This window comes from Calliphora vicina, chromosome 4 (genome assembly GCF_958450345.1).
Source record: "Calliphora vicina chromosome 4, idCalVici1.1, whole genome shotgun sequence".
In the NCBI taxonomy this organism is placed as follows: domain Eukaryota; kingdom Metazoa; phylum Arthropoda; class Insecta; order Diptera; family Calliphoridae; genus Calliphora; species Calliphora vicina.
Genome location: NC_088783.1, coordinates 97,931,788 through 97,959,635, shown reverse-complemented (window position 1 = coordinate 97,959,635; position 27,848 = coordinate 97,931,788). Strand labels below are relative to the sequence as shown.

At 31.6% G+C, this 27,848-nt stretch overlaps 1 protein-coding gene across 3 annotated transcripts in view; it reads right to left on the bottom strand.

Annotated features, from left to right (window-relative positions):
• Socs16D (Suppressor of Cytokine Signaling at 16D) overlaps positions 1 to 27,848 on the bottom strand; it is a 96,913-nt gene that overhangs the window by 30,836 nt on the left and 38,229 nt on the right. For all 3 annotated transcript variants that reach the window (XM_065507353.1, XM_065507352.1, XM_065507354.1), the window contains exons 2-4: positions 19,335 to 19,606; positions 18,473 to 19,268; positions 17,193 to 18,407 (exon numbers count right to left, since the gene is read on the bottom strand). In XM_065507353.1, coding sequence (XP_065363425.1) covers positions 17,193 to 18,407; positions 18,473 to 19,268; positions 19,335 to 19,586 — 2,263 coding nt within the window. In that variant the 5' untranslated portion in view covers positions 19,587 to 19,606. The remainder of the gene's footprint in view (positions 1 to 17,192; positions 18,408 to 18,472; positions 19,269 to 19,334; positions 19,607 to 27,848) is intronic.

The following is a 27,848-nucleotide window of genomic DNA, read 5'->3' as shown; positions in this document are numbered from 1 at the left end:
TATCAAAATAAGCGAAAAGCAGAAAACCATTATTTGACACACAATGAAATAATTAACCAGTGGTGTAGTGAGTACAACGTTGACTAGCAATCGGAAGGTTGTTGGTTCGACACTTGGCTGCGACTTACTTTTTTTTATTTATTTTTTTTAGTAAATACATAATTTTATAAATAATTCTACTAAAAAAACAACTTATTTCCGGCCTAAATGTAAAGGATTACTTTTGGGACATCATAAAAAATAAGTACTTTTTCCAGGTGAATAATTAGTAGTATAATCTTCAAATTCCCCTATTTTTCAGCTTATTTTTTATATTTTATTGTAAATATTAATAAGTTAATTAAACAAAATTGTGTTTCCATTATTTTTACGATAGTTCCAGCTACAAAAGATGAAGATGAAGAAGAATTGCAATTGCAAATACACTTTATCGATTAAATAAACACAACTTAAATTATTGTCGCTAATATAACGAAAAAAACTGCTTAAAGTTCTATATATATAAATATGTAATGTCATCAGGTGAGAACGGCTGGAGCGATTTGGCTGATTTTTTTTATTCGATTCGAAATTTTCAGGATATGGTTTGTAAAGAAAAAATTCAAAAATTCCGGGTAAAACTCGGAAACTCTTTTTTTTGTGAGTCCAGTCAACTGTAATAAAAAAGATCCCTAAAGTATGCAGTACAAATTTAGATATTTTATTTGCAAATAAATAACAACAGGCTGGTGTGCGTTGGTTGGAGAAACTTGAAGAACTTACATTAGTAAATGCTACCGGGCGAAGCCGGGGCGATCAACTAGTTATATATCGATGGCTTAATATAAAAAAGGCGTAACTAATTATTTTTTTCAAAAATATCAATGAAAAAAGGCTTGTATTAAATATCTTCATTAAAATTTAAAAAAAATTAATTTTATATGAGAAATAAAATGTGATGTCTCTTCTTATTAAAAATTGCATTAAAACTTTTTTTGTGCCTAAAATTTTATGGATTTTATTAAGTTTATTCCTTCTCCTGTAAAGTAACAAAAAAATCGAGTTACGCCTTTTTTATATTAAGCCATCGATATATTTATTATTAATTTTTAAAATACAGAAACAAAAATATGTAAAGTTATTGAAAGTTGCAAATGTTTTTAATATACATTTCTACACATACTAATAAATTATGAAATCTAGATATACCAGCAGTTCCAGGAGACTTACCCGAAATAGTGATTTTAAGGTGAGAACTAGTTACGCAACTAGCTGAGCGACTAGTTATTTTAACACGTGTCCTAAGGAGGTCAATTGACCCTTTTGGATTAGAATGAGACTGTCTGATAGCTGGTCCGAAGTAGTCAACGCATGGGATTCACATACCGGTTACACAGAGTCAGTTACCTTACGAGCTACCTAACTGGTTACTGGATCAGATACATAACTAGTTATTGCAACATTACGATTATATAATACTGGTCTTAAAAATGTGTTGTTTATATACCACCTTTCGTTATATTTGTTCTTGTAGTAGGGTTGTCATTCGCACAAAAATTATTCGAATAACCGTGGAAAAAATATTATTTATTTATTATTTTCAATAGCCTATTGGCCATAATCGGTCATAAATTTCTACTTAATAATATAGTTATTCGAATGAATACAATTTTTCAGTTCAGATAATAAAAAATATTCGATCAATAATTGTAAAATAATAGAATACTCGAATAAATTTATTTCAAGTTGAAATTTAAAAAAAATTGTTTATACAAACGACATTAAAATACATCCAAACATGCTAATACATACATATGTTTGGTGTAATGTGTTCAGTATTTTTTATAAAAAACCTTACAAAATATTAAATTTTACTTTTTAAACATTAATAACATTAATACATATGTATGTATATACAATAGGGTGGAGCGATTTTTATTTTTTTTTTCGTAATCGCTTTGGAATTCTATTAAAAGTTGATTTTTTAACTCCTTTCATGTGGTGGATTGTATATATAGAGGTGCCCCACATCATTATAATAATACAAAAATAAATGGCTCTAGAAATCGGGGGGAGTGGAAGTCCCCAATGCCCTCCTTATTTCTGTAGGATGTCCTAATATCAGTAAAAAAAATAACCAAATTATTAGGCCCACTTTCCTAAGCTACAAGTACGATTTTGTGGATTGGGTATAAAAATACCCACTTCGGCATATGTGAGTTGTAAAACGTATGAAATATGAATTTAGTTTTTCATGTAAAAATGTGTTCTTTTAATTATTGACCTAAGAATACATAAAAATATTTATATTCAACATAAACAAAAGTTTATAAAGTATAAGATTGTTTAATGACCATATGAAAAATAGGCAATTTTTTGATTTTCAGTTGTGTTAGGGCACCTCAAAACATCAAAATAGGTAAATAATCTTTCGTCGTATCGCTCCATTCCATTGAAAACAATAAACAAAAAAAAATCATACATTATCGCTCCACCTTAATATACAAAATTGTTAATTAGTCAATTGTTATTGAACAAATCAAAATCCTTAGTTCATCTTCAATTTTAATATTTGTTTGGACGGATGCACATCTTAAAAGAGAAGAATTGTAGCACTTTTTCAAATAAAAAATTAAATATGTATTGAAATTTTACAGTATCAGAAACGGGGATTATATGAAGTACAATGTTTAAAAAAAAATTAAAAACGTAAAATTCATTGGTTTTTCACCAAAATTTGTACTGAGTACTTAGTAAGACTTTTTTATTTTTTATCCAATTCATTTTTATCAATTAATTTATCCTCGTATTAACAGTTCAATTTATGAGAGATCATTTAAGGTTCGAACTACAAGGATTTGGAACTTTCTACACAAATCCTTAAGACGAGTTAATTTATCAGTTATTAACTTTAGAAACAAAATTGTAGAATATTATTACCTTAATCATCATGAAACTGAAGATAACTAAATTTATAAATATTCCTATTTTAAACGTAATTAATATTTAATTCTCGCAATTCTCTTATTTAATTTATTATTAAATAACAGCTCCCCTCAGCGTCAGGGTAATACGCTGTTGTAAGTAGTTGCCTAGTCCACGCACGCCGTCACTGTGGATGGATGGCCGATGTATTACGAGCCTACTCGTGGCAACAAAATTGAGCCAGAAAATAAAAAACCATTAACTACTTTAGAGACTTCCGATTTCAGGGATATTATATAATCGGAAGCGGGGGCATCGGACAGCACCCTAGAAGGTGAATTAACCCTAACGGACGTTCATGCCAGGATCTTTTAGCATGAAGGACATGTGTTAAAACTTGATGTGCATGGTCTTCTGAGATTGTCGAAAGACTCCTTTGGGGAAACTTTTTTTTTTTTTTTCATCATTTATTTATTGTATCTTCATTATTTAATGAACTAACAATAAGTGGTTCAAATCTTATATCTAATATTATTATTTAATTAGTCCAGCCAGTGCCGGACGAAAAAATTTTGTGTTCATGGTTGTTTTGGTGAAATTGGCATTCTTCCTTCTAGATTAGGTCTGCTGTGTCCCTCCTTCTTAATCGAGTGTGGCCACGGTTATCTAATATGTTGCGGGCCAGCGGGTTTGGGTGAACTTCAAGTTTTTTTTAAATATTTTTGTACGTTTTTCGAGATTTCAGTTTTTACAATGGGCACGTTTAGATCTTTGTGTATATTCGCATTTTTGATATACCAGGGGGCAACTGTGATCATTCTTAGAAACTTGTTTTGGCGTCTTTGGATCTTTTCTACATTTGACGCTGAGGCCGTGCCCCATAACTGTATGCCATAACACCATATCGGTTTTATGATCATGTTATAAAGTAGAAGTTTACAATCTAAACTAAGCGTGGAGTTTCTGCCAATAAGCCAATTAATTTGAATTGATTTCAATTTCATTTGAGTCAACTTTGCATCTATATGACTTTTCCATGTAAGGCGACGATCGAGATGTATTCCGAGGTATTTCACTTCCGATTGTTGAATTATTGTTTGGTTATTGATATGAATAGGGGGGCATGATTCTCTACTCAATGTAAATGTAATGTGTGTACATTTTTGCTCGTTGACTTTAATTTTCCATTGTTTTAACCATTTTTCAAATTCAAATATGTGGTTTTGTAAGTAACGAGACGCTTCTTGAGGGTTTTCATGAATGCTTAGAATAGCAGTATAATCAGCAAATGTTGATGTATGAGTGCGATTGTTAGTTGGCATATCAGACGAATACATCAAATATAAAAAAGGTCCCAGGATACTGCCTTGGGGGACTCCAGCTTCAATGGGTTGTGTAGTACTTAAAAAGTTTCCCTCTTTAACCTTAAATGTTCGACCAGTTAAATAGCTTTCCAACAGCTTATGTGTGTTTGTCGGTAAATTTTGACTCAATTTGTATATTAATCCAGCATGCCATACCTTATCAAACGCTTGAGAGATGTCGATGAAGAGTGCAGAACAGTATTTCTTTTCTTCAAACGCTTTTCTCACCATATTTACAAGTCTATGGGTTTGTTCGATAGTACTGTGTTTTCTTCTAAATCCAAATTGATGATTCGGAATACAATTGTTTTCAGTTAACATCGGGTACAACTTGTTCATAAGTATCTTCTCAAATAGCTTTGATATATTAGACAATAGGCTGATGGGTCTGTATGATTCTACTTTTGTGTGATCTTTTCCCGGCTTGGGTATCATGGTAACCAGTGAAACCTTCCATTCTGGAGGATAATATTCAAGTCGTAATATAGCATTAAAAATAAAAAGAATTATTTTTATTGCTATCCGGGGTAGCTCCATAAGCATCTTGTTGCTGATCTTATCCATACCAGGCGCTTTCTTGGGATTTAAATCAGCAATAGCATTTTCGATCTCTCGAATCTCAAAACGTAGGGGTACGGCTGCTCCAAAATAGGGTGCAACAGGTGGCAACTCAATTGCTTCGTTTGATGTGTTCGGTGTAAATACTTTTTTTAAATGATTAACAAACAGATTCCCTTTTTCAGTATCATTTCTTGCCCAACCACCACATGAATTTCGCAAGGGGGACTTACATATAACGGGTCTTTTAAGATTTTTTGCTGCTCGCCATAATGAGTAATCCGATTGCGGGGTTGCGTCCAGGCTTTCTAAATATTTATTCAATGATTCCATTTTTCGAAATTCCAAGAGCTTTTTAAGTCTTTTTATACAATCTTTAAGCTTCGATTTTAGTTGGGGGGATCTGTGCAATTGCCACTCTCTTCGAAATCTTCTTTTTTCATTTAAGAGCCGTTCGACATCTGCAGAATTAATTCTATTATATCTGAATTGTCGGGGGGTTTGGTTAGCATGTTGAGCAGCCATTCTGAGATTTTTATCGAAATTGATAAGAGAGTGATCGATGTTTTCTGGTATTCTTAGCGGTATGTTTTCCGAGCAATGTGTACTGAGGTATTTTTTATATTTCAGCCAATTTATTCTTGTGCCTGCCATCGCTAAATTACCAGTCGGGGATACAATTTCTAGGGGGCTCAATAAAGTAATAATAGTGGGTGAGTGATCTGAAGATAGTTCCCGCGAGGATTCAATTTGAATCATTTCTCTAGGGATATTTTTCATCACGCTAAAATCAATAACATCCGGTATTTTTCGTGGGTCAGTAGGCCAGTAAGTAGGTTGGCCGCTCGAAAGCACATGCAAACCCATTTTAGAAATTGAGTCGAACAAAACACGACCTTTAGGGGTAATCAGTCGTGATCCCCAGAATGTGTGCTTAGCATTATAATCACCAGCAGCCAGGAAACGGGGGCCTAGTGATTTAAAAAATCTATTATATTGACTTTCTGTAATTGAGAATCTTGGGGGTGAGTATATCGATGAAATCACTAAGTTTCGATGAAAATCTTCAAGACAGATTGTAGTAGCTTGAAGATAATCTTCGCAAAAATCACACATTAAGTAGTGTTTTATTCGAGCTTTTATTAAAATTGCCGAGCCTCCGCATGCTCTACCTCTGGGATCTTTGGTGTCATATATTACATATCCATTTATTCGAAAGGAACTTCTGGACGTCAAATGAGTTTCAGAAACCAGCATTACATCAATTTGTTGGTTTCTTAAAAAATATTCGAGTTCGTTTTTGTGTTGGCGTATGCCGTTTGCATTCCAAAAACATATTCTTAGGCAGTTCATGGTCTGTTAAGCACAGCCTGCAATAACATTGATTGCATCTTAAGCATTTCTTGCATCATGTTACTCATTGAGTTTGTAAAGTTATTTACCGATTGCACAAGAGTTTCTATTGTAGATTCTAGTCGGGTAAAATTGAAAATTGGCGTTTGCTCTCTTACCTCTGGGTTCATATTTTCGTTTTGGGGTTGACGGACTTGCGGCTGAGTTTGGTTGTTTCTAAGTACATTTGCATATGTTACTTTGTTGTCATATGTCTGTTGCAACGGGGGGTAGTTCAAATTGATGTTATTTAATGGCTGAGCGGGGAAAATCTTTGGTTTCTGGCTTTGTGATTTTTTAACAATTGAGTAGACAGGACAACCCCTGTAGTTTGATGTGTGGTTACCTCCGCAATTGCTGCATTTTTTTATTTTAGGATCATCTTTAGATTTGTTACATTGGGATGTTTTATGCAACTCCCCGCAAATGACACATACTGGTGGCAATTTGCAATATGCCTTGGTGTGTCCATATTCTTGGCAATTCATACATTGAACGGGGCCAAATCGTTTGTGTGGTTCTTCTACCGTAATTTTACGATGCAATAAGTACTTCAAGTTATATATGGGATGTGTTTCATTTTTTTTCAGGTTTATGTCACCGGGTTCAAGTTCAACACGGAAGAGTGGTTGGGGTATTTTTTCGCGATTTCTAATATTTATCACATTTTTTGTCTTATAGCCTTTATCTTCTAAGCTTTGCTTTATTTCGAGTGGTTCAACATTACAGTCAATACCCTTTATTACAACTTGTAGACCCTTGCTTCCTTTCAGCTGATAAGTGTAAAAACTTTTCTTTTGAGTTTCAAAATATGTTACAACCTTTCTATAATCGTTTTCACTATTGACCTGTATTTTAGTTTCATGAATCGTGCCTTTCTTGATTGGGATTACGTAAAAAGAGTTCTCTCCTATTAATGAGATCAGGCTCTGAACCAGTGGATTCGAATTATTTTCTCTCAAGTAAATGTGGGGTGGTTTTGTAGAATGGATTTTATTTACTGGTTCATTAGTTTCACATTCGAGAATAGAAAAACGATTTTCATTGTTTAGTCTATGAGGTTCACTATCCTTATATAATTTGGCCAAGGGTGCCGCTTTCGAGGACTTGGGACTTCGTGCCCGTTTTAATACTGTAATATACCGGTCCATTCCAACCTGTATTTGGGATTTATTTTCATTATTTAATGGTTGACTAATCTTGGGTACAGCGCCGCTTAATGGGTTAATTTTATTTGTAGTTAGTGTGGTGGATTTCGTATCTGATGCTGATATAGCTAGCATACTTTCAGGCATAGATAAAATATTTTTATTTTCTGATTGAGTTGAATTTTCTTTTGTTTGACAATCATTAGTTGTTGTCAATGCGGGGGAACGAGAACGAGCGTGGTTAACAGGTTTGGCGGTTAAAAACAAGTTGTCATCTATTCTTCTGTTTGTTTTGTTTATATTTTTTTCGTCTACATTAACTGTACCGTATGCATTTCTGCCGTTTACACTTAACCTTCGCTCACTGTTTTCGTTGAAGAGACTCATTTAAGAGTATTTGTAATTACTTTCGTTAACACTCTTGATCTTTATTTAATAGTCAATGCACAAAAAAGGTTCAAAAAAAGAAAAAAAATATAAAGAATTTTTTTTTACTTATTTGTCTTTTAGTTGTTGTTTTGATTTTTTTATTTAATAATATATTAAAAAAAAAGCGTCCTTTCGCGTAAATAATAAACAGGTGATATTTATATTTATTTTCCGATAGATACATTAAAATAACGAGTTAACTCGGAGTAAAAATAAACACGTCCGAACTGAACTAGAACTGAACTAGGAAGGAAACTTTCGCCACTCAGAAGTTGGAGGAGTTGGTTCTGCTATCTGATGATGAACACGATATCACTGTGATTTCTGCTCAAAGTCAGATAGTAGAAACATCCCCTCCCACTGACGGGGACAAGGATAACCAGGAGAGCCGATCGGCAGAAGATGGTGCACATGGAGCTAATGTCGCCAATCTTGTTTGGCAGGTCGCCTTGGAGGAGTCGCCTAATGCCACTCCACGTGTTATTGACAAACCAAGCCGAACGAAGGAGGATAGGGCTAAAAATGGCAGCAGGACATCTCTAGCCTTTCTGGCAAAGATGGAACAGATCCATTAACCGCAAAGGAGAACTACCTTCTCAAGAAACACAGACAAGACTTCGCTAGATTTGAAAGAATCTATGCTAATCTACGCGGTCTGGCTAATACCCATAAGGGTATAAGGTCGATAGCTCCAAACCACTAGCAGTGCGGAAAAACCTACAAATCAATGCTTCTTCTACTATCCTACAAATCAGTGCTTCGGCTAGAGTTCTGGATGGCAGCAAGAAACCACCTATAAAGGTGTCAGGTGCGAAGAGAGTAAAGAACCCTCTTTCGAATTTTTAAGAACCGCAGTTGGGAAACTTGGCGATCTTAATCCAGCCTTAAAACTAGAAGTGATACGCGCCTCGGACCTTCCATTAAGGTCAATAGTGTCAGTATGAATTCTTCTACCATACTGGTAATATTGAAAAAACAGAACGTTAATCTCCCTATAGACCAATGGAAGGATGTAGCCTCGATGGTATGTAAGGTGAATAACGGGAGAAATATTCGTTTCGCAGTGAATCGTAAATCCCTCGAAATTGTGCGCAGATTGTGTAGGGTACCAGGGCACTGTGACATACAGGGAAATGAGGTAGCAGATGAACTGGCTAGACATGGTTCTGATCTAGATCGTGATACTAGGGAACGGGGGGTAAGACCACCCATATGTCACTACTACAGGTTAATTTATGAAAGATTCCGCAACTATACAAATCAATCCTGGGGCAGTAGGACGGATTGCAAAGTGTTCAGTGCTCTTTGGCCAAAACTGAATGCAAATGCAACCAGAACACTGATGAGTTGAATAGGTATAATCTCAGGATTCTAGTAGGAGTGATAACCGGTCATTGATCAATTGGAGCCTTCATAGGTAAATGGGATAGTGGCACATAGGATTTCTGTAGAGTGTGTGGGGTTGTAGACAGTAGAGCATATCATGTGCAACTGCCCTAGGCTACAGGATCACAGACTAAATGCCTAGGAAACAGATTTCTGGAAACAGATTCTGTTGCTGGCTGTAAACTGAGCAACATACTAAGTTTCATTAGAGCAAAATATTTCTTTCTTTTTCTTTTTATCAGGCGGTTTTGGACTCTTCTTTTATTCATAATCTCTCCTCACTGTATAATAGTCAACAGTGAAATTTTAACAATAGGTTTGTAACATTGAATAATGATATGAAAGCTATTTATAAAAAGTTAGAAGACTCTAGCTATAACAGTTGTTTAGATATCAATTTACAGTGATGAGAAATTAATTCATACAAAGTTTAAAGAATTTTGCAATTATAGTTCTCAAGATGTTTAGAAATAACTATTTACTTTTTTGGTAGGTGACACCCCCTGCTTGATCACTCCCATTTTTGGTTAAACCTCATGCACTGATAAGAAACTGAATCATGTAAAGTTTGAAGACTTTTATAGTTATAGTTCTCCAGATATTCGAAATACTCACCCTTATCGTAGTTGGCGTTTTTGTGTTGTTTATTGAGCGTTTTTATAAAATGGTATCGTGGTTTGCGAAAACGCCAAAAAATACGACTCTATATACAAATATATTAAAAACTACCCGTTAAAACGGTATCGTGTTTGCCGTACTGTCGTTAGAAAATTTACTCACGACAAGAGTATAAAAAGTGATAACAAGCAATAAATTTTATATAAAATTTTTTTCAGATGATTTTCAAACATTTTAGATTAAAAATTACGACGCAAGTACAATATTTTAAGTTGGTTAAAATAATGGAACCTGGTACCTTTGGCTATGTCATGAAGAAACTTAGATTAGCTTTTAACAGGGTTATTAGGTATCTATACTCTCTTAGGATGTGTCAGCATGTTTCGTCGTATGTTTTGAAGTTCTTGGGTTTTTCATTTATTGAATTTACAATGTTTAGGAATTTGTTACATTTTTATAAGTCATAAAAGTTACAGACTCCAAAATATTTAATTGATTTGTTTGAATTCTGCAGATCTACTAGGAATATTCAGCTTAAAATTCCAAGACTGACCTCCATATTAGAACGTTCATTTTGTGTTAGGGTGGCACGAGCTTATAAAAGATTGCCAATCTCTTTAAGAATGTTTGACATGCATATAGAAGGAAACTATTTCAAGAACTCTCTCGTAATAGTTCGTTCCACAGTTGAGATGTATGTTTTATTGTGGTAAAGTTCCTTTGTATTACATTATTTTTATGATTTCTTGACGGTTATTTGTTATCATTAATTGCACTCTGAAATTTGAATCTGAATTTAAACTTATATTGTATACTATTAGAGTGAGCTGAGTGGTTGTTACATCTATATTGCTAATTGTTATTCTTTTTTCTTTATCTTTATTGTTAGATAGATCATTTGATAGGGACCCAATCATGAATTTAATTCAATTTAAAAAAATTGTAATTTGCATAATATAGGGAAATTCTATATCATTTTGTTAATGGTAACTGTTCATTATCTAAAATGAATTTGGTTGTTATATTTTGTTTAACTGCATTTTGAATGTTCATTTATATGCATGTAAATAGTAGGGTTCTTTGTGCTGATTCCTGTTAATCTCAGCTTTAAATTTGGAATGACCGGATAAATAACATTTCTGATCCATACTGTGCTCTGTGGGCAAGATGGTATGTATTGATTTGTAAAATGGCTTGGTGAGATCGTACGTTGTATGTAGCTTTAATACATAATGCTTTTGATTTGTTCTATGATTGGCCATATTAAAGTCTGGGGTAATTATTCATATTATTCTTTGCTGCAAATTTTATATCTTTTTTGTTGTCAGTTTATCAGGTTGTTATGTGGTGGTAGCCCAATTACATTTGAGCGCCGGTTGACAATGTTTTGGTTTGTATATGTTTTCTGGGTTGAGTTTTATGCGATGTTCACTGTTCTGATAATGGCATGTGATATTGATCTAAATTCATTGATGCTATTGCAGCAGTTTTCTTCCTTATTTGATAATTGTTTAGAAACTTCCAATATGATGTAAGAGTGGATTTGGTTGTGTTGAGTGAATGTATTGTAGATTGCAAGTAGTTGGTTATGTCATTGTAATGAATTTGTTACTTGAATTTTCATTGCCTCAAATATTTTCTTTATATTGATAAAGACAGATAACATTTCATTGATAACTATTGCACATAAGAGTTTTTATCGTATGGTTTGCGGAAATTTCATTAATATTTTTTTTAAACTCAGATTGATAATAGAGAGGGAATGGTCTTGATCATCAAGACTGGCACTCTTAATAATGTCATTCCCATCTGCTATCTCATTCTTAAGTTTCTGACGGGCTAATCTTAATATTGATCTTTTCTTTGTTCATAGTCATGTGTCATTTGCTTTGTTTTCTTGTAATTTATTCAGCTTGTTTTCTTTTCCTTCAGGTTGTTTTTCAGTTATTTTTGCTCCTAATATGTTGATATATTCTGAAGATATTAACTCTGATTTGGCAATGATAAAGTTTTGGTTATCATTGATCCTCTTATGCTTTTTGACTACTATCAAACGTGGTTCTTTATGGGGTAATTGATGTAAGCATTGTTAATGGATTTTTTTTATTATCATATGATTTTCTGCATACTTAGTCATTGTCATGTTAATTTATTTCCATTCCGTTGTTGTGGATTTTATGAGACTGTCTTGACTGTGTTATGTTTGTGAATTCCTGAAGTGTTGTTTAGTAAGCTGTCTTGGTGTTTGGAGTTACATTTAGTGTTTGATTTACGTGTTGCACTAGTGCAATTGGTTGAGGCGCCAAAATAGTATATATGTTTGAAGTTTAATTTGCGGATAGTGTGTAGACATTGATTTGTGGACTGTGATAAGTACCTTTCCGGTGAATTTATCATTCTCTCATGAACTTATTCGAACTTGTTTTGATTATTGTTTGAATCACTTATGATATTAGGATTTGAGTATTGTAATTGATTATTAGATATACACCCTTTTGATGACATTGTTTGTCATATAGGTTGGTCCCTCTACAGTTTATATCTCTGAAGGTGGTATCAACTAATAGACATTCCGTGACTAATATTTATATATACATATATTTGACCCTTATAGTTTCTAGGTTGTACTGAGTACCATGCTTTCTCTTTTATATGGTTGATTATTTCTGTTACACATATACTTATCAAATTTCTTTTTTCCTAGTGGAAACTAGTTTTTCTTATCAAGTTGCTAATTTACTGACATCAATTAAAGAATCATTATCTAATAATGATGTTTTATAATGTAATATGTTTGAGTTTAAGTTTTGACTTTGTTCAATTTTATTTATAATACCTATTTATTTAATTTATATCATAATTATTTAATTTATTTTATATTTAAATTTTTTAATGTAAACTATTTTTTTAAGTAGAAATTTATAACCGATTATGGCCAATAGGCTAGGTTGTTGAAAATAAATAATAATAATAAAAAAAAAAGAAAACGTATTTGGCTAGAGGCTTTAATAAAGGTTTAAATAAAATAAACGTTAAGAAAGAGTGGAATGAAATCGCAGACGACCTAAATTGTATTTCACCACCATTCCGTACAGGTGAAGGTTGGTTGAAGGTATGGGCGGACTTTAAATTTAAAAAAAACTGGCGCACAAGGCCAGTGAAACAGTTTAATTTATCACCATTAGAAGAGGCTGCAGTAAATTTATTGGATATGCTCACTATTGTACAACATAAAGAACCTTTCGGTCTTAAGTGACCGTTATGTGTTTCTCCAAAGCAAAATATCTCGGTTGAACAAATGTTTGATATTATTTTAATAGAAGAAAACGATGATACTGCTGCTAAAAGCGTGAAAAAAGTTCCAGTGTTACTTTTAAAAAAATCGCCATCACCTTCTTCTAAAGATGAATAAAAGCCCACACTCAACACATTTATTTAAAAAATTAATTATTTTTATTTATGCCGCGTTAATAAAATTTAAATGAATTTTTGTAAACAGCTGTGATTTTTGACAGTTGTTATAACAGGCTGCTTCAGAATCAAATAAAATTAGGTAATCTGTTACAATATGATTATTTTACTTCGCTGGCGAAGTCGAAAATTTTTCACGATACAATTGAATTGTATACGCCTACAAATACGACAGTCGTATAAATACGCCTACGCCAACCACGATAAGTGTGACTATTTACTTTGTATGCGAGGTGCCACGCCCACTAATCCAATTCTTCATATTTTCACCTAACATCCGTACAGTAATAAGAAATTGATTCGTAAAAAGTTTAAATATTTTTACAATTATAGTTCTCTATATATTCGAAATTAACTATTTACTTGTTATGGGATGTGCCAGTAATCTAATCCCGAACATTTTCTGTAAAACTATGTAAACTAATAAGAAAGCCATTCGGATACAGCTTGAAGAATCTCGTAATTATAGTTCTCAAAATCCCATATACAGTGGACGTCCAGTAGTGCGAACGCTCTTTATTACGAATTTCCAATAATACGAATGGCAAAATTTGTGCATTGACTACTCTATAGTACGAATAGATGGTAATTTTTTCTATTCGATATTACGAATGATGGTTTGTTATAAGAATTTTTGTATTATTTACGTATGAATGAAGTTTTTATTATGTTTTTACTTCATTCTTTCGCGGTCATCCAGGTTTAGCGAAGTTATTGTGAGTGTTTTATGTTTTTAACTGTCAAAATGTTGCAAGTAAAACGATGTAAAAAAAGACAATTTCTTTGCAAGATAAATTAAAAATTATAGCAGACCACGAAAATGAAACTTAGTTGTTTGAAATTTCAAATAAATATGGGTTATCCAAATCCACTATATGTACAATCATTAAACAAAAAATGCAACTGCTGGATAATTCCATGAGTTCGTTAAAAAATCGGTATAGACTTACAAGTGGTGAATTTAAAAAAATGGAGGATGCACTTTACGAGTGGTTTTTAGCAAAAGAAAATTCCATATCACAGTCGGTGGAGAACATTTAAAATGCAAAGCTGTGGAGCTGCACAAAAAATTCTACAATGGTCAGTTTTGTGACAGAGATGGTTGGCTAACAAAAATTAAAAAAGCGTTATGGAATACGATTGATAAAAGAGTATTAAATGGGCTGTTGAGAATACCATTGAAACCTCGAAAATACTATTATTGAGAAGTCTTCAGTTTAAAAAGTAATAAACGTCAATGTTTAATGGCGGATTTTTTAAATAAGTATGTATATTGTTTTTTGTTTGTTATATTTATTTGTACACATTAGTATGTTCTTTCATGCCTGTTTAAGTACATAAAATTAATTGTTCAATAATACGAATTTTTCGGTATTACGAAAGGTCCTGACAATATATAATTCGTACTACTGGACGTCCACTGTATTTGAAAATAGCAATTTACTTTGTATGGGAGGTGCCACTAATCCACTCCCGCCCATTTCCAGCTATTCTATGTAAAATGATAAGAGAGCTATCGGACAAAGTTGAAAGAATCTCGTAATTATAGATCTCAAGATATTTAGAAATAACTAATTACTTTGTATGGGAGGTGACTAATTACTTTGTATGGCTCCGATCCTTCCCATTTTTTTTATTAACTTCTTGCACTGATAAGAAATTAACTCATATGAAGTTTGAAGCCTTTCACATTTACAGTTCTCCAGATATTCGAAAATAACTATTTACATTGTATGGTAGGTGCCACGCCCACTAATTTTTCAGCCAAACCATGTAAAATGATAAGTGTGCTATTCGGACTAAATTTCAAGACTTCGACAATTAACTATTTACTTTTTATTGTATCCGTCTCATTTTTAGTTAAACTTCAAATAGTGATACGAAATTGATTCGTATAAAGTTTGAAGATAGTCACAATTTTAGTTCTACAAATATTCGAAAATAACTATTTACTTTGTATGGGTGGTACAAATTTTGCCCTCTTTTGTCCCTTTATGGTCCAAGTTAAGAAAAAATATATAGTCTATTATTGCTTCCAAGTAAAGGAATATTTATGTTCCAAATTTCAATCAAATCGGTGCAACCATTTACTCTTGATTGTTTATGAACTAAAGGTACCAATTTTACCGGTTTTCCCCCTTTCTGGTCAAAGTATTAAAAAAAAGAGATAGCCTATTGGCGCATCCAAATTTCAATAAAATCGGTTCAGCCGTTTAGGCGTGATGCTCAAATAACCCTACAAAACAACAAACAAACTTACAAAGACATTTATATATTTATATGGATATATGGATTTGTATTATTCTGCATTCTCAAATTCACCACAAATATCCCAATTATCATAAGCTTCATTATAATCATTATCTTCATCATCATTATTATAATCTTCATCATTATCATCATCACTATCTTCATCGTTGTTATCATTTACTGGTCTTGTTAAATAAATGACAACCAGAGTTTTTACACAAAAATGAAAATAAAAAAAGGGCCGGGCATTGTCTGGACTTTTTTCTTAAATATAAGCGGATATCCTATATTATTCTAAAATCTATAAAACTAATTTCAACTATTACTAAATTAATACTTGTGGCCCATTAAATGCGAAAATTATCCCAATTTTGGACCTTCTTTTAAAAAATTATTAAAAATATATACATACACATAATTTAAAAAAAAAAAATTTAATATATACTTTAATACCTGATGTTGAAGGTTACATTATAAAATATTTACTTTTAATAGATTTAATAGTAACAATAATCGGTAGAATTGTAAAAATTTCCAATTTTTTCACTTTTTTTAAAAACAGCAATAATTTGCTAACTTTGACCGCTCACTGAAAAGAAAGTAAACAACTTAGTTGATTTATTTTTACAGCTAGTGATGTAGAATTTTATCTACTTTTACCCTATATCAAAATTTATTATAAAAACTTTATTTCTAAATTTCAATTAATCGCCACTTTTATAACATTTGAACCCAACGTATGACGTCATTTATACCGACATTAATAGAGCATTTGACAAGCTTAACCACATTCTCCTGCTAAAAAAATGGGTTGTATGGCCTTCAACAATATTTATTTAAATTAAATTTTTTTCCGCGTATTCATAAAAAAAATTTTAAATTTAAACAATGTTTTAAAGCAAAATTTCCATAAAAAATTTCACTTTAAAACGTTGTTTAAATTGTTTATGAATACGGCCTTTTATCTTTTATGAAGAAAACAATCTTTGAAATTTAACTCTGCAAACTCGTAAAAAATTTTGGTATAATCTGGAGTTCAATAAGGAAGGCATCTCGGCCATATCTTATTTTTATTGTTTATTAACGACATGCCTTAAGTAATATTCTAAAATATTGATGTTCGCAGATGACGTAAAAATATTTGTAAGTTTTAAACATTCATCAGAGCAAATTTATCTTCGGGAAGACTTGGATAGCATTTATAATGACGCTACTGTTTATTTGAGTATCAATGGATACCAGAGATCGCTAACAAGATCATGGATATCAGCGATATCCAAAAACAATTTTTACTATTTTGCCTAATAGATGTATACCGATAATATTCAGCATTTTTATCATATCAATAGAAAGCCCTAAAGTCATGATTTATTCCTAGTAAACCTTATAAATTAAATTATCTGCTCGGATTTTGTATGAGCAAGATATCATTAAATGCCCCACAACGTTTATTACAATTTAATAATACACTAATAATGTGCACATTTCGTACAAACGTCCTTACATCTGTAGTCATTTTTTCTTTTAATGATATAGTAAATTGACGAAAATAAACACTATTCTTTATAAACACATAGCTGTTTCTGTATGCGCAGCGACGATATTTTCAATCCCAATTTAACCGAAAATATTATTGTATATATGCACAAAATAATTCAATTGAAGTACTTACCTTTTTTTGGTAGTGGTGGAAGAGCCCTTGATTGGAATTTTTTACGTTTATCATCTGATGATTTAGAAGAGACGTGAGTGCCGCACTTTTCACTACTTGAATTATTCTCCTCACCCTCGTTGACAACATTTCTACTACTACATCGATTGTGGTTTCTGCGAAAACGGAAAATGCTGCAAAACTTTTGCTTTAAATTTAATGTGAATTGTGATTTCTTTTCACTGGGCGCTATAATGTTTGCCTTAATAATTGATTGTGTATTGTGCAATGATTGATCTTTATCCTGGTAATGGTAGGATTTAGTTAAGGGTGATTGATTCTGATTCTGGTTTTGATTATTGTGATTATTTATAGCCGTCAAGCTGTTGTTATTGTTAATACTATGAATCGTCTCGGTGTCTGAAGTCAAATGTTTCTGAGCAACAGTGTTGAGTTTGTTGGAATGCGAAGTGATATTTTTATCAGTTCGGTTTTGGGCTAGAGTTGAATTACTACTGCGAGACCGTGCAGTCGATCCACTCCATATGGTTTCATTCGATGACTTAGCAACAGCATGATGATTTACATTTTTAATATGTCGTAATGCTGTTCCACCGCCTCCGCTACTGCATCCGCCGGCGTCTCCTGTTGGTTTTGTGTCGGAGTACAATGTGTGATAAAACTGTTTGACCTCGTCCAATGTCATATGCAATGGTTCGCTGATATTAGTGTCATCCTGAATACTAGACGTAGAGATGAATGTCGTGGTATACCTTGATGTTGTACTTGTTGATATGTGACTTGGGGCCTGATCACTACATTCTCCATTATCCATGCAATTGGAAGTGGATCGTTTTTTTCTTTTATTCCTATTCTTACGATTTGATTTTGTCTGGTGATGGCATTTCGAAATATTGTGTTTATTGCAACTGCTCTGTAGCACAATTTCTTTGGTTTCATGAACAACGCACTCGGCTGTGTTGTGTCTGTGATTGTGTTTGAATCGTTCCTTCTCAGACCTGATCATATCAACGGGCAAAGCATAAATATCTGAATCAATTGGAACATTATAAAAATCAGATATCTCTCTCGTCAAAAGAGCATCGTGTGACATCGCCTGTGTAATAAATATTGAATCATCAGGTTTGTTCGCCGATGATACACTTAAAGAGTTGTGAGAGCTTGAAAGACGGCTATTCAAAGAGTTTCTTGAGTTGGGTCGATTACTACTCATACCTTTAATAGAAATTAGTGGGTCAGGCTAATAAAATTGTTTAATTAAATGAATATGTATTACTTACCACCGTGGTAAATATGATTGTGGCAATGATGTGAGTTACTTAAAGGACTATACATGACTTTTCGTTGTAGACTATTATCGTATTGTTGATATGTATTTCGCTTTATTCCATAATATAGATCATAATCGTGTATTTCGGAAAGACCTGGTATATTGAAACGTTGAGCTGCAGTCGTTATGTTATCCTGTTCCGACGGAATGGCTTTAAAATACCGAGTATGATCCTGGAAGTAGGGGCACAATGTTTGTTTTATTTTGACTATAGATACCGGAGGCGGGGGCGATGGAAGTGACTGTGATGGCGAATCTGATTCCAGTACGTCGACGCTATTGCCTAATGAAGAGCTTAATATGTTATTCGGCTCATCATAAATGTTATCCGTATGTGAATTCAGAATTGAATCGCTAGAGTACAAGTGCTTATTAACGGCATATAATTCTTTCGATATTTTATCATCTTCTGTTGTGTAATTATCCTTTTCGACATGGCCATCAACATCACAACTGCTTGTATTACCAATTGTACCAATGCTAATATTTGTCGTTTCGCCACTACCATGATCCTTTAGATGTTCAAAAGACGACTGCGATGAAGTCCAACGCCTTAAACTGCCAACTCGATTTTTTGTCATAGAACGCACTAGTGTTGTTTGTGGAGAATCCTGAAACTCTGGAGGAGGGTCTATTGGCGCTAAAGGACCCTTCTTTAAAGTATTAAAGTTTTCTGCACTCATGCCACCTTCTGAGCAATTATCCAATGAATCAAATTGCGAAACTTCACCATCGCTTTCTACAATCTGCAAAAACAAATATTAAATACAATCAATGAAACTAATATTGCAACTAATTATGCAGCATCATACTTCTATATCAAATTTACACAATCCTAATCGATATGAGTCTCCACTAGATATTGAACTATTTGTAGTTAGTGGTACACCAGAGTCATCGCTCAACGAAGCAGCTGCATTTAATTCAATACTATTGGCACTTGCCAAATCGTGATGATGTGGCGGAAAAATACTAAAACTTTCACTACTACAGATGCTCGCTATCACCGAAGCAGTTGCTGAAGAATTGCAACAAGAATCCTTGATTTTTGTCGAAGAATCCATATTATTGAAATAACTTCAGCCTATAACAAAATAAATAGAACTTATTAATTTTTTTTGAAGAAATCAAAATTATTTTCATAACAACTCTTCGAAAGACCTCAAAAGTCCAATGGATGACCAAAATAACTTATTTTTTTTTTGTTTTTTATGTGCCACAGCATATCTCAATCATTTGACAAATAACAAATATAGTCTTTGTTGCCGAGACGCTCTCACCTGATTAATATACCTTGATTTAACCAAAAAAGACCAAAAATTAACTTATCCAAACAAAAAAATAATAGTTCGAAATGAATGTGAATCAAATTTTATGAGACTGTCTTGGCTGTGTTATGTTTGTGAATTCATGAAATGATGTTTAGTAAGCTGTCGTGGTGTTTGGAGTAACATTTAGTGTTTGATTTACGTGTTGCACTAGTGCAGTTGGTTGAGGCGCCAAAATAGTATATATGTTTGAAGTTTAATTTGCGGATAGTGTGTAGATATTGATTTGTGGACTGTGATAAGTACCTTTCCGGTGAATTTATCATTCTCTCATGAACTTATTCGAACTTGTTTTGATTATAGTTTGAATCACTTATGATATTAGGATTTGAGTATTGGAATTGATTATTAGATATTCACCCTTTTGATGACATTGTTTGTCATATAGGTTGGTCCCTCTACAGTTTATATCTCTGAAGGTGGTATCAACTAATAGACATTCCGTGACTAATATTTATATATACATATATTTGGCCCTTATAGTTTCTAGGTTGTACTGAGTACCTTGCTTTCTCTTTTATTTGGTTGATTATTTCTGTTACACATGTACTTATCAAATTTCTTTTTTCCTAGTGGAAACTAGTTTTTCTTAACAAGTTGTTAATTAACTGACATCAATTAAAGAATCATTATCTAATAATGATGTTGTATAATGTAATACATATGTTGGAGTTTAAGCTTTGACTTTGTTCAATTTTATTATATTTATTTAATTTATATCATAATTATTTAATTTATTTTATACTTAAATTTTTTAATGTAAACTTTTTTTTAAGTAGAAATTTATAACCGGTTATGGCCAATAGGCTAGGTTGTTGAAAATAATAATAAAAAAAAACTTGTTCCTTATATTTGTAATCCTATTAAAATTTTGATACAAATTTTTGTTTTAGAAACTCAATAAATCTATATGGGGCATTTCATGTCAAGTGAACCAACTTTTGAAATCGATGTCTTCCGATCGGGATGAAATTTGCACCAAGGTTAGCTCTATTGGATAGTAACTCAGACACAATTTTTCAACAACATCGGTCGAGAACTCTCTGAGTTATAGGGGGTAAAATTTTGACAATTTGGTCAAACAGGGTTTTTTTCTTATCCATGTAACTTATTACCTATTGTTCTTAGCAAAATGTGTCCCAAATAGTATAGATAGCTATTTCTTCGATCTTTCGAAAAAAAATATTTAAAAAAAAAAATAAAAAATTTTTAATATTTTTTTTCCGAAATCAAAAACTTTTTTGACTTTTTTTTAAAATGGGTCCTTTTTTTTTTTTTTTTTTTTTTTCTTAAAATAAAGTTTAGATATTTTCCTTGAACACCTACTTGGTCGCTTAGTGGGATGCGAGTGGGATATCTATCAAAATAAATATTTTGTAACTCAAAAATAAAATTTTTGACTTTTTTTGCAAAATCAAAAACTTTGTTGACTTTTTTTTTTCAAAATGGACCCTTTTTTAATCTTTTTTTTTAGGTCAAACAAAAGCTTAGATATTGTCCTTGAAGACCCTTTTGGTCGCTTAGTGGGATGCGAGTGGGATATCTATCAAAATAAATATTTTTTAACTCAAGACTTACAATTTTTGACTTTTTTTTTTGCAAATACGATTTTTTTTCCAAATGGGCCCTTTTTTTAAAATTTTTTTTGTAGTCAAAAGAAAGCTTAGGTCCATTCCTTTAAGATATTTTTAGTCCCTTAGTGGGATGCGAGTGGGATATCTATCAAAATAAATATTTTGTAACGCAAGACATACAATTTTTTAATTTTTTTTTGCAAAATCAAAATTTTTTTCCAATATGGGCCCTTTTTTAATTTTTTTTTTTGCTCAAAAGAAAGCCTAGGTCCATTCCTTTAAGATATTTTTAGTCCCTTAGTGGGATGCGAGTGGGATATCTATCAAAATAAATATTTTGTAACAATTTTTTAATTTTTTTTTGCAAAATCGAAATTTTTTTCCAATATGGGACTTTTTTTTAAAAATTTTTTTTTGCTCAAAAGAAAGCTTAGGTCTTTTCCTTTAAGACCTATTTTGTCACTTAGGAAGATGTGAGTAGGATATCTATTAAAATAAAAATGTTGTAACTCAAGACATTCAATTATTGACTTTTTTTTTGCAAATTCGAATTTTTTTTCAAAATGGGCCCTTTTTTAAAAATTTTTTTTTAGTCAAAAGAAAGCTTAGGTCCATTCCTTTAAGATATTTTAGGTCCCTTAGTGGGATATCTATCAAAATAAATATTTTGTAACTCAAGATATACAATTTTTGATTTTTTGGCAAAATCAAAAACTTTTTTGACTTTTTTTTAAAATGGGCCCTTTTTGTAATTTTTTTTTTTTGCTATAAAGAAAGCTTAGGCCTATTCCTTTAAGATGGTTTTGATCGCTTAGTGGGATGCGAGTGGGATATATATCAAAATAAATGTTTTGTAACTCAAGACATACAATTTTTGTGTTAAAACATTTATTTTGATAGATATCCCACTCGCATCCCACTAAGGGACTAAAAATATCTTAAAGGAATGGACCTAGGCTTTCTTTTGAGCAAAAAAAAAAATTAAAAAAGGGCCCATATTTGAAAAAAATTTTGATTTTGCAAAAAAAAAATTAAAAAATTGTATGTCTTGCGTTACAAAATATTTATTTTGATAGATATCCCACTCGCATCCCACTAAGGGACTAAAAATATCTTAAAGGAATGGACCTAAGCTTTCTTTTGACTACAAAAAAAATTTTAAAAAAAGGGCCCATTTGGAAAAAAAATCGTATTTGCAAAAAAAAAAGTCAAAAATTGTAAGTCTTGAGTTAAAAAATATTTATTTTGATAGATATCCCACTCGCATCCCACTAAGCGACCAAAAGGGTCTTCAAGGATAATATCTAAGCTTTTGTTTGACCTAAAAAAAAAGATTAAAAAAGGGTCCATTTTGAAAAAAAAGTCAACAAAGTTTTTGATTTTGCAAAAAAAGTCAAAAATTTTATGTTTTGAGTTACAAAATATTTATTTTGATAGATATCCCACTCGCATCCCACTAAGCGACCAAGTAGGTGTTCAAGGAAAATATCTAAACTTTATTTTAAGAAAAAAAAAAAAAAAAAAAAAAGGATCCATTTTAAAAAAAAGTCAAAAAAGTTTTTGATTTCGGAAAAAAAATATTAAAAATTTTTTATTTTTTTTTTAATATTTTTTTTCGAAAGATCGAAGAAATAGCTATCTATACTATTTGGAACACATTTTGCTAAGAACAATAGGTAATAAGTTACATGGATAAGAAAAAACCCCTGTTTGACCAAATTGTCAAAATTTTCCCCCTATAACTCAGAGAGTTCTCGACCGATGTTGTTGAAAAATTGTGTCTGAGTTACTATCCAATAGAGCTAACCTTGGTGAAAATTTCATCCCGATCGGAAGACATCGATTTCAAAAGTTGGTTCACTTGACATGAAATGCCCCATATATATAATTTCTTTGTATGTGTGGATGTTTGTATGTATGTCCTATTCTCTTTCCGCAACTTTCTGAAGCCATCTGATGACATAGGAAGCTGAAATTTGGCATACTTAAAGTACTTTTCTGCGGAAGCCAGATTTTTCGGTCTATCTACAAAATTACAAAATTTTAGAGTTATTTTTTTAAGAAACTATTAGAGTAAATATTTTTACGTTTTAACCTTTTTAAAACCTTGGTTTATTTCCTTTAAATAAACCGGATACTTTTGATTGCAAATAAAAACCGTTTAGTAGTTTGAAAATTGTAACAACTCTTTATTTATTTAAAAATGTACAACAACAGTATTAAATAGTCACTCAATGTTTTTTATACACGTTTATAAATTCGCAGAAATACAGACACATTTTATAATGTACACGAATTCACTTTAAAATACAGCACACTTTAAGGCACTCAGTTGATGTTTATTCAAATAGCGTCTCTGATAAACTCACTAACGACTGCAACCTCTGCCACTATTTATAACACTGCCATCTGCACTCTAGATTGCTCTTTCACTGTCAAAGCTCGAATATTCTAGATCTTACTAATATATAGTATACGCCATCTGTGGTGTACTTTCTACAATGTTCTTTAACTGAATATTCGAATTCGAATATACGGTCGCAGCAAACAGCGTTGCCAACTTACGATCAATGGTCAACTGAATGCTTTTATTCAGATATGTAACAGTTTGCTATTACAGCACTGCTATTTGAAAGCATTCTGCTACTTTTAAATCAGCCGTTAAAATCGTTACATTTGAATTCAAGTACAATTTCGTAACAATATTAATAAACTTTACAAACAATACTTAGCCACTCCAATGAACTAATTATTTAAAATAACAAAAAAAAAAGCGCAAATTTTTAAAGAAAATTTAAAGTACATAATTTGTGCAATTGATATTATAATTTAAATGATTTAATATAATTTTCAATTTGGGAAATTATTAACATTTTAAACTAAAATGAACAATAATAACACGGTGCTACGATGGAAAAAACTTGGAAAACGGCCTAGCGTGGGTTATAGGTCTAGCTGAGTACACTACAAATTGTCTCTAAAAATTTCAAAAACACCCTCAAATTCAGAAGTTATTCTGAAAAACCCGTTTGCAGTGATGTTCGCCGACTTATCCTGTAGCTTAGTCAGTTTTTGTCCGACTTTAAATTTTTTAACGGGTTTGGAAAGAAAACTGACTACGCTTTAAAATGACGTGCATTTTTTGATACATTTTTAAGTTATAAGTATTGTTTTTGTTAAGAATATCTAAAAGAAAAACTAAATTTATCAACTTTTTTGATTTTAGTCGCTTTTCATTGCTTATTTTGATATGAAAGTTTATAAAAATTTATACCAACAATAATTATTCAAATCGGATGAAAATTCTAAAAGTTATTCAACTTTTAATAAACACCATTTTTAGTATTTTCTCCCCCAGCGCATATAAATAAAAATAAACAAAAAACTGTAGAAAAAAAATATTTGTAAAATTTTGAATTTACAAGGTAAATTTTTTCGAACTTTTTTTCAAAAAAGTTTAATAACTTTTGCAAATATAAACCGATTTATATTTTTGACTTTTGTCTATTAAACAGAGTACTGTGCGCGTCGACATCATAAATAACCTCAGCCTGACTTATAAGTTTAGGAAAATACTTATGATACAATTGATTCAACTCATTCGACTCATGCATGTTTATTTTTTTGTGTAATTATACAGAATTCGGCAACACACAACCTCATAATGAGATTTTAATGTTCGTATTCGAATAATTCTTATTTTGCATCGTCTATACAAATTGAGTCAAGTAGAGTCGAAATCAACAACGCACAGTGATTGATTTTGATAAAATTTCCCGATTTTCTCCATTTTTCTTTTATTTTTCTTTTAACAACAAATGTTTATGTCAAACAAAAAGAGAATTGTTTAAAAATCGCGACTGACTCCAAAGTTGTATGCATTTGAATTTAAAAATTTTAAAAAATTCGATTTTTCGCTAGTTTTTGGGGAAAAAAGTACTTTATTTCTTTTTAGTTATATAAAAAATTTTCAAAAAGGTGTATTAGGAATTTATACTTTTTAAAAAGCTAACTTTAGACTAAGTATTTTAAATGAAAACAAATTTGAAAATTATTGATACCGAGGGGACCGGTCCATCAAAAAAACGCCTATTTTTTATCTAAAATTCAACTTTAGGCTAAAAACTCTCAAATCGCATACTCGATATCAAAATATAGTAGCATATTTTGGACGGCCAAATATGTTTTTAATTGCTTTGTAAAAGGTTCCGATAACCCTGCACTATGGCCGAAAAACCTAAAGTAGCGGCAAAAACTGTTTCCCGACAAGATAGACTCACCAAATTTGGTGTGCAGTCTTCTACTGTCAAAATATTCGATTTGAGTTGAGGCGGTCCACGCCCCCTTTTTTGTAGTGGGCCGAACATAAGGGGGATTTTCGACAAAAAAATTTATGCTTACTCTCTAAAACTCTAACTTTATAATTTGATAGACACATTTCTATAAACCTTAGTCACAATTATGAAAGTCGTGTCAGTTTTTTCGTAGGGCTCCCATATGAGTCTCGACAACATTGCTATAAATATGAATACGTATCAGTAATGGGATGTGTGGCACAATTGTGCAATTTGTCACAGTCGATACTTTTTATACTATTCAAAATAAATCTAATCTAAATAATCTAAAAGAATTGTTTTGAGGATTAATATCGAAAATGGATAATAGAATTTATCAAGTTTTAAAAATAACGAACACAAATAGAATTTAAAAAGAACTATGGTACTAAAATGTTTGATTAAGTACTATTTCACCATCAAACATTAAATTAAACATACAAAAGTTCGATTATTGTTTAATTATAGTCTGTAAGCTCTATGAATTCTTATTTTTCTTAAAGTTTGCTGCTACTTTATAATTCATTTTAAGTTTAAATGGAAAATTTTAAAAATTAAAAAAAATATAATATTAAAATGCGGAATATTTAAAATTTTATTTCGTCTAGCTATTTAATGCAATATTCCAATTAAAAACGATCATAATTTCAAAAGTGTAATTTATTCTCAAAGTAATTGAATAAAAGGCTATGAATACAATACAAATATTTTAGAACACTTAAAATACAATTTTTATTAACTTTAGTACAATATGGAAAATCTAATTCATATGGCCATTTCCTGGGGTCACGAACGTACGCTTTTGATGACCAAAGAATATAGAAAACAAAACTTTTCCTACCATTTTTTTGCTATTCGATAGCATTAGCTCTATGTTTAGTGCAAAAGATTGATTTCAACGAGTTTAAGTTTTCATAATGATAGTTATAAACTTGTGGTAACGAACGTAAGCAAAATAGAAGTCAACTTTGGCTGACAGTAGTGAAATGTAAAAATCTGCGAAACGGAACGGAATATAAGTGTATTAATGTAGGTCTCTATACAGTATTTATACAATAAAATATCTCTATTGGTTTTTGTTTAATTGGCTTAAGTACCGGTCGCGAACGTACGATTTTTTCATATGTTTTGTTTTTATTATTTTCCCATAAATATCTTCAAATTTCCTTAACAAACAAGTAAGAAAGTAAGTTTGCACGTTGCAAAATTTCATAGAGACACAACAACAATAGATCTTATTTCTCATGTTTCTAAAACTCTCTCCATTAAAGCTGACGATTTCCAATGTTATCGTTTAACCAAACGTGATGCCGACCTTAAAACACTTAGGTCAATAAGTTTTTTGTTTATATCGCCTTCTCAATTTGTTGGAGAAATTAAAATAGTTGAGAATTGGCCTTACGGAGTTAAAATAAAAAATGTTCAACACAAAGCAAAAAACGAAGCACCGAGTCTGACACCAACAAACAAGTCAGTCTCTTTTATGTTCGCTCTTATCTTCAAACTCCTCTTTGGATATTGCAAACAAGAACAATTCTACAACAACAACACCTGCTTTACAATCGTATCAATACTCAATTTTTTATCAAAACGTTAGTGGTATGCGTACTAATATAAATGATATTAATTTATTTGTATCGTCACGAGAATATGATTTAATTGTTATTACTGAAACTTGGCTCCATGACAAAATCTACAGCTCTGAGTATTTCGACAATTATTACATCGTTTATAGGCATGACCGATGTTTAACCAATTCATCGAAGGAAAGGGGTGGAGGAGTTCTTATTGCTGTGAGAGCTGACTTTAAATCAGAATATTTTTCTCTTAATAATACTCATATTATTGAACAACTTTGTGTAAAGATAACATTTACTAACAATAACTCAATTTTTATTATTGTATCTTACATTCCTCCTAACAGTGATGAATTAATTTATAGATACCATTTAGAAAATATTCAAAACATAAATGATAAGTTGGAGTTAAATCAACATATTTTTGTGTTAGGAGATTTTAATCTAAAGAATATTTCGTGGAAATTAGAAGATAATATTTTAAATGATACTGATGAGTATGTAATTGGTTTT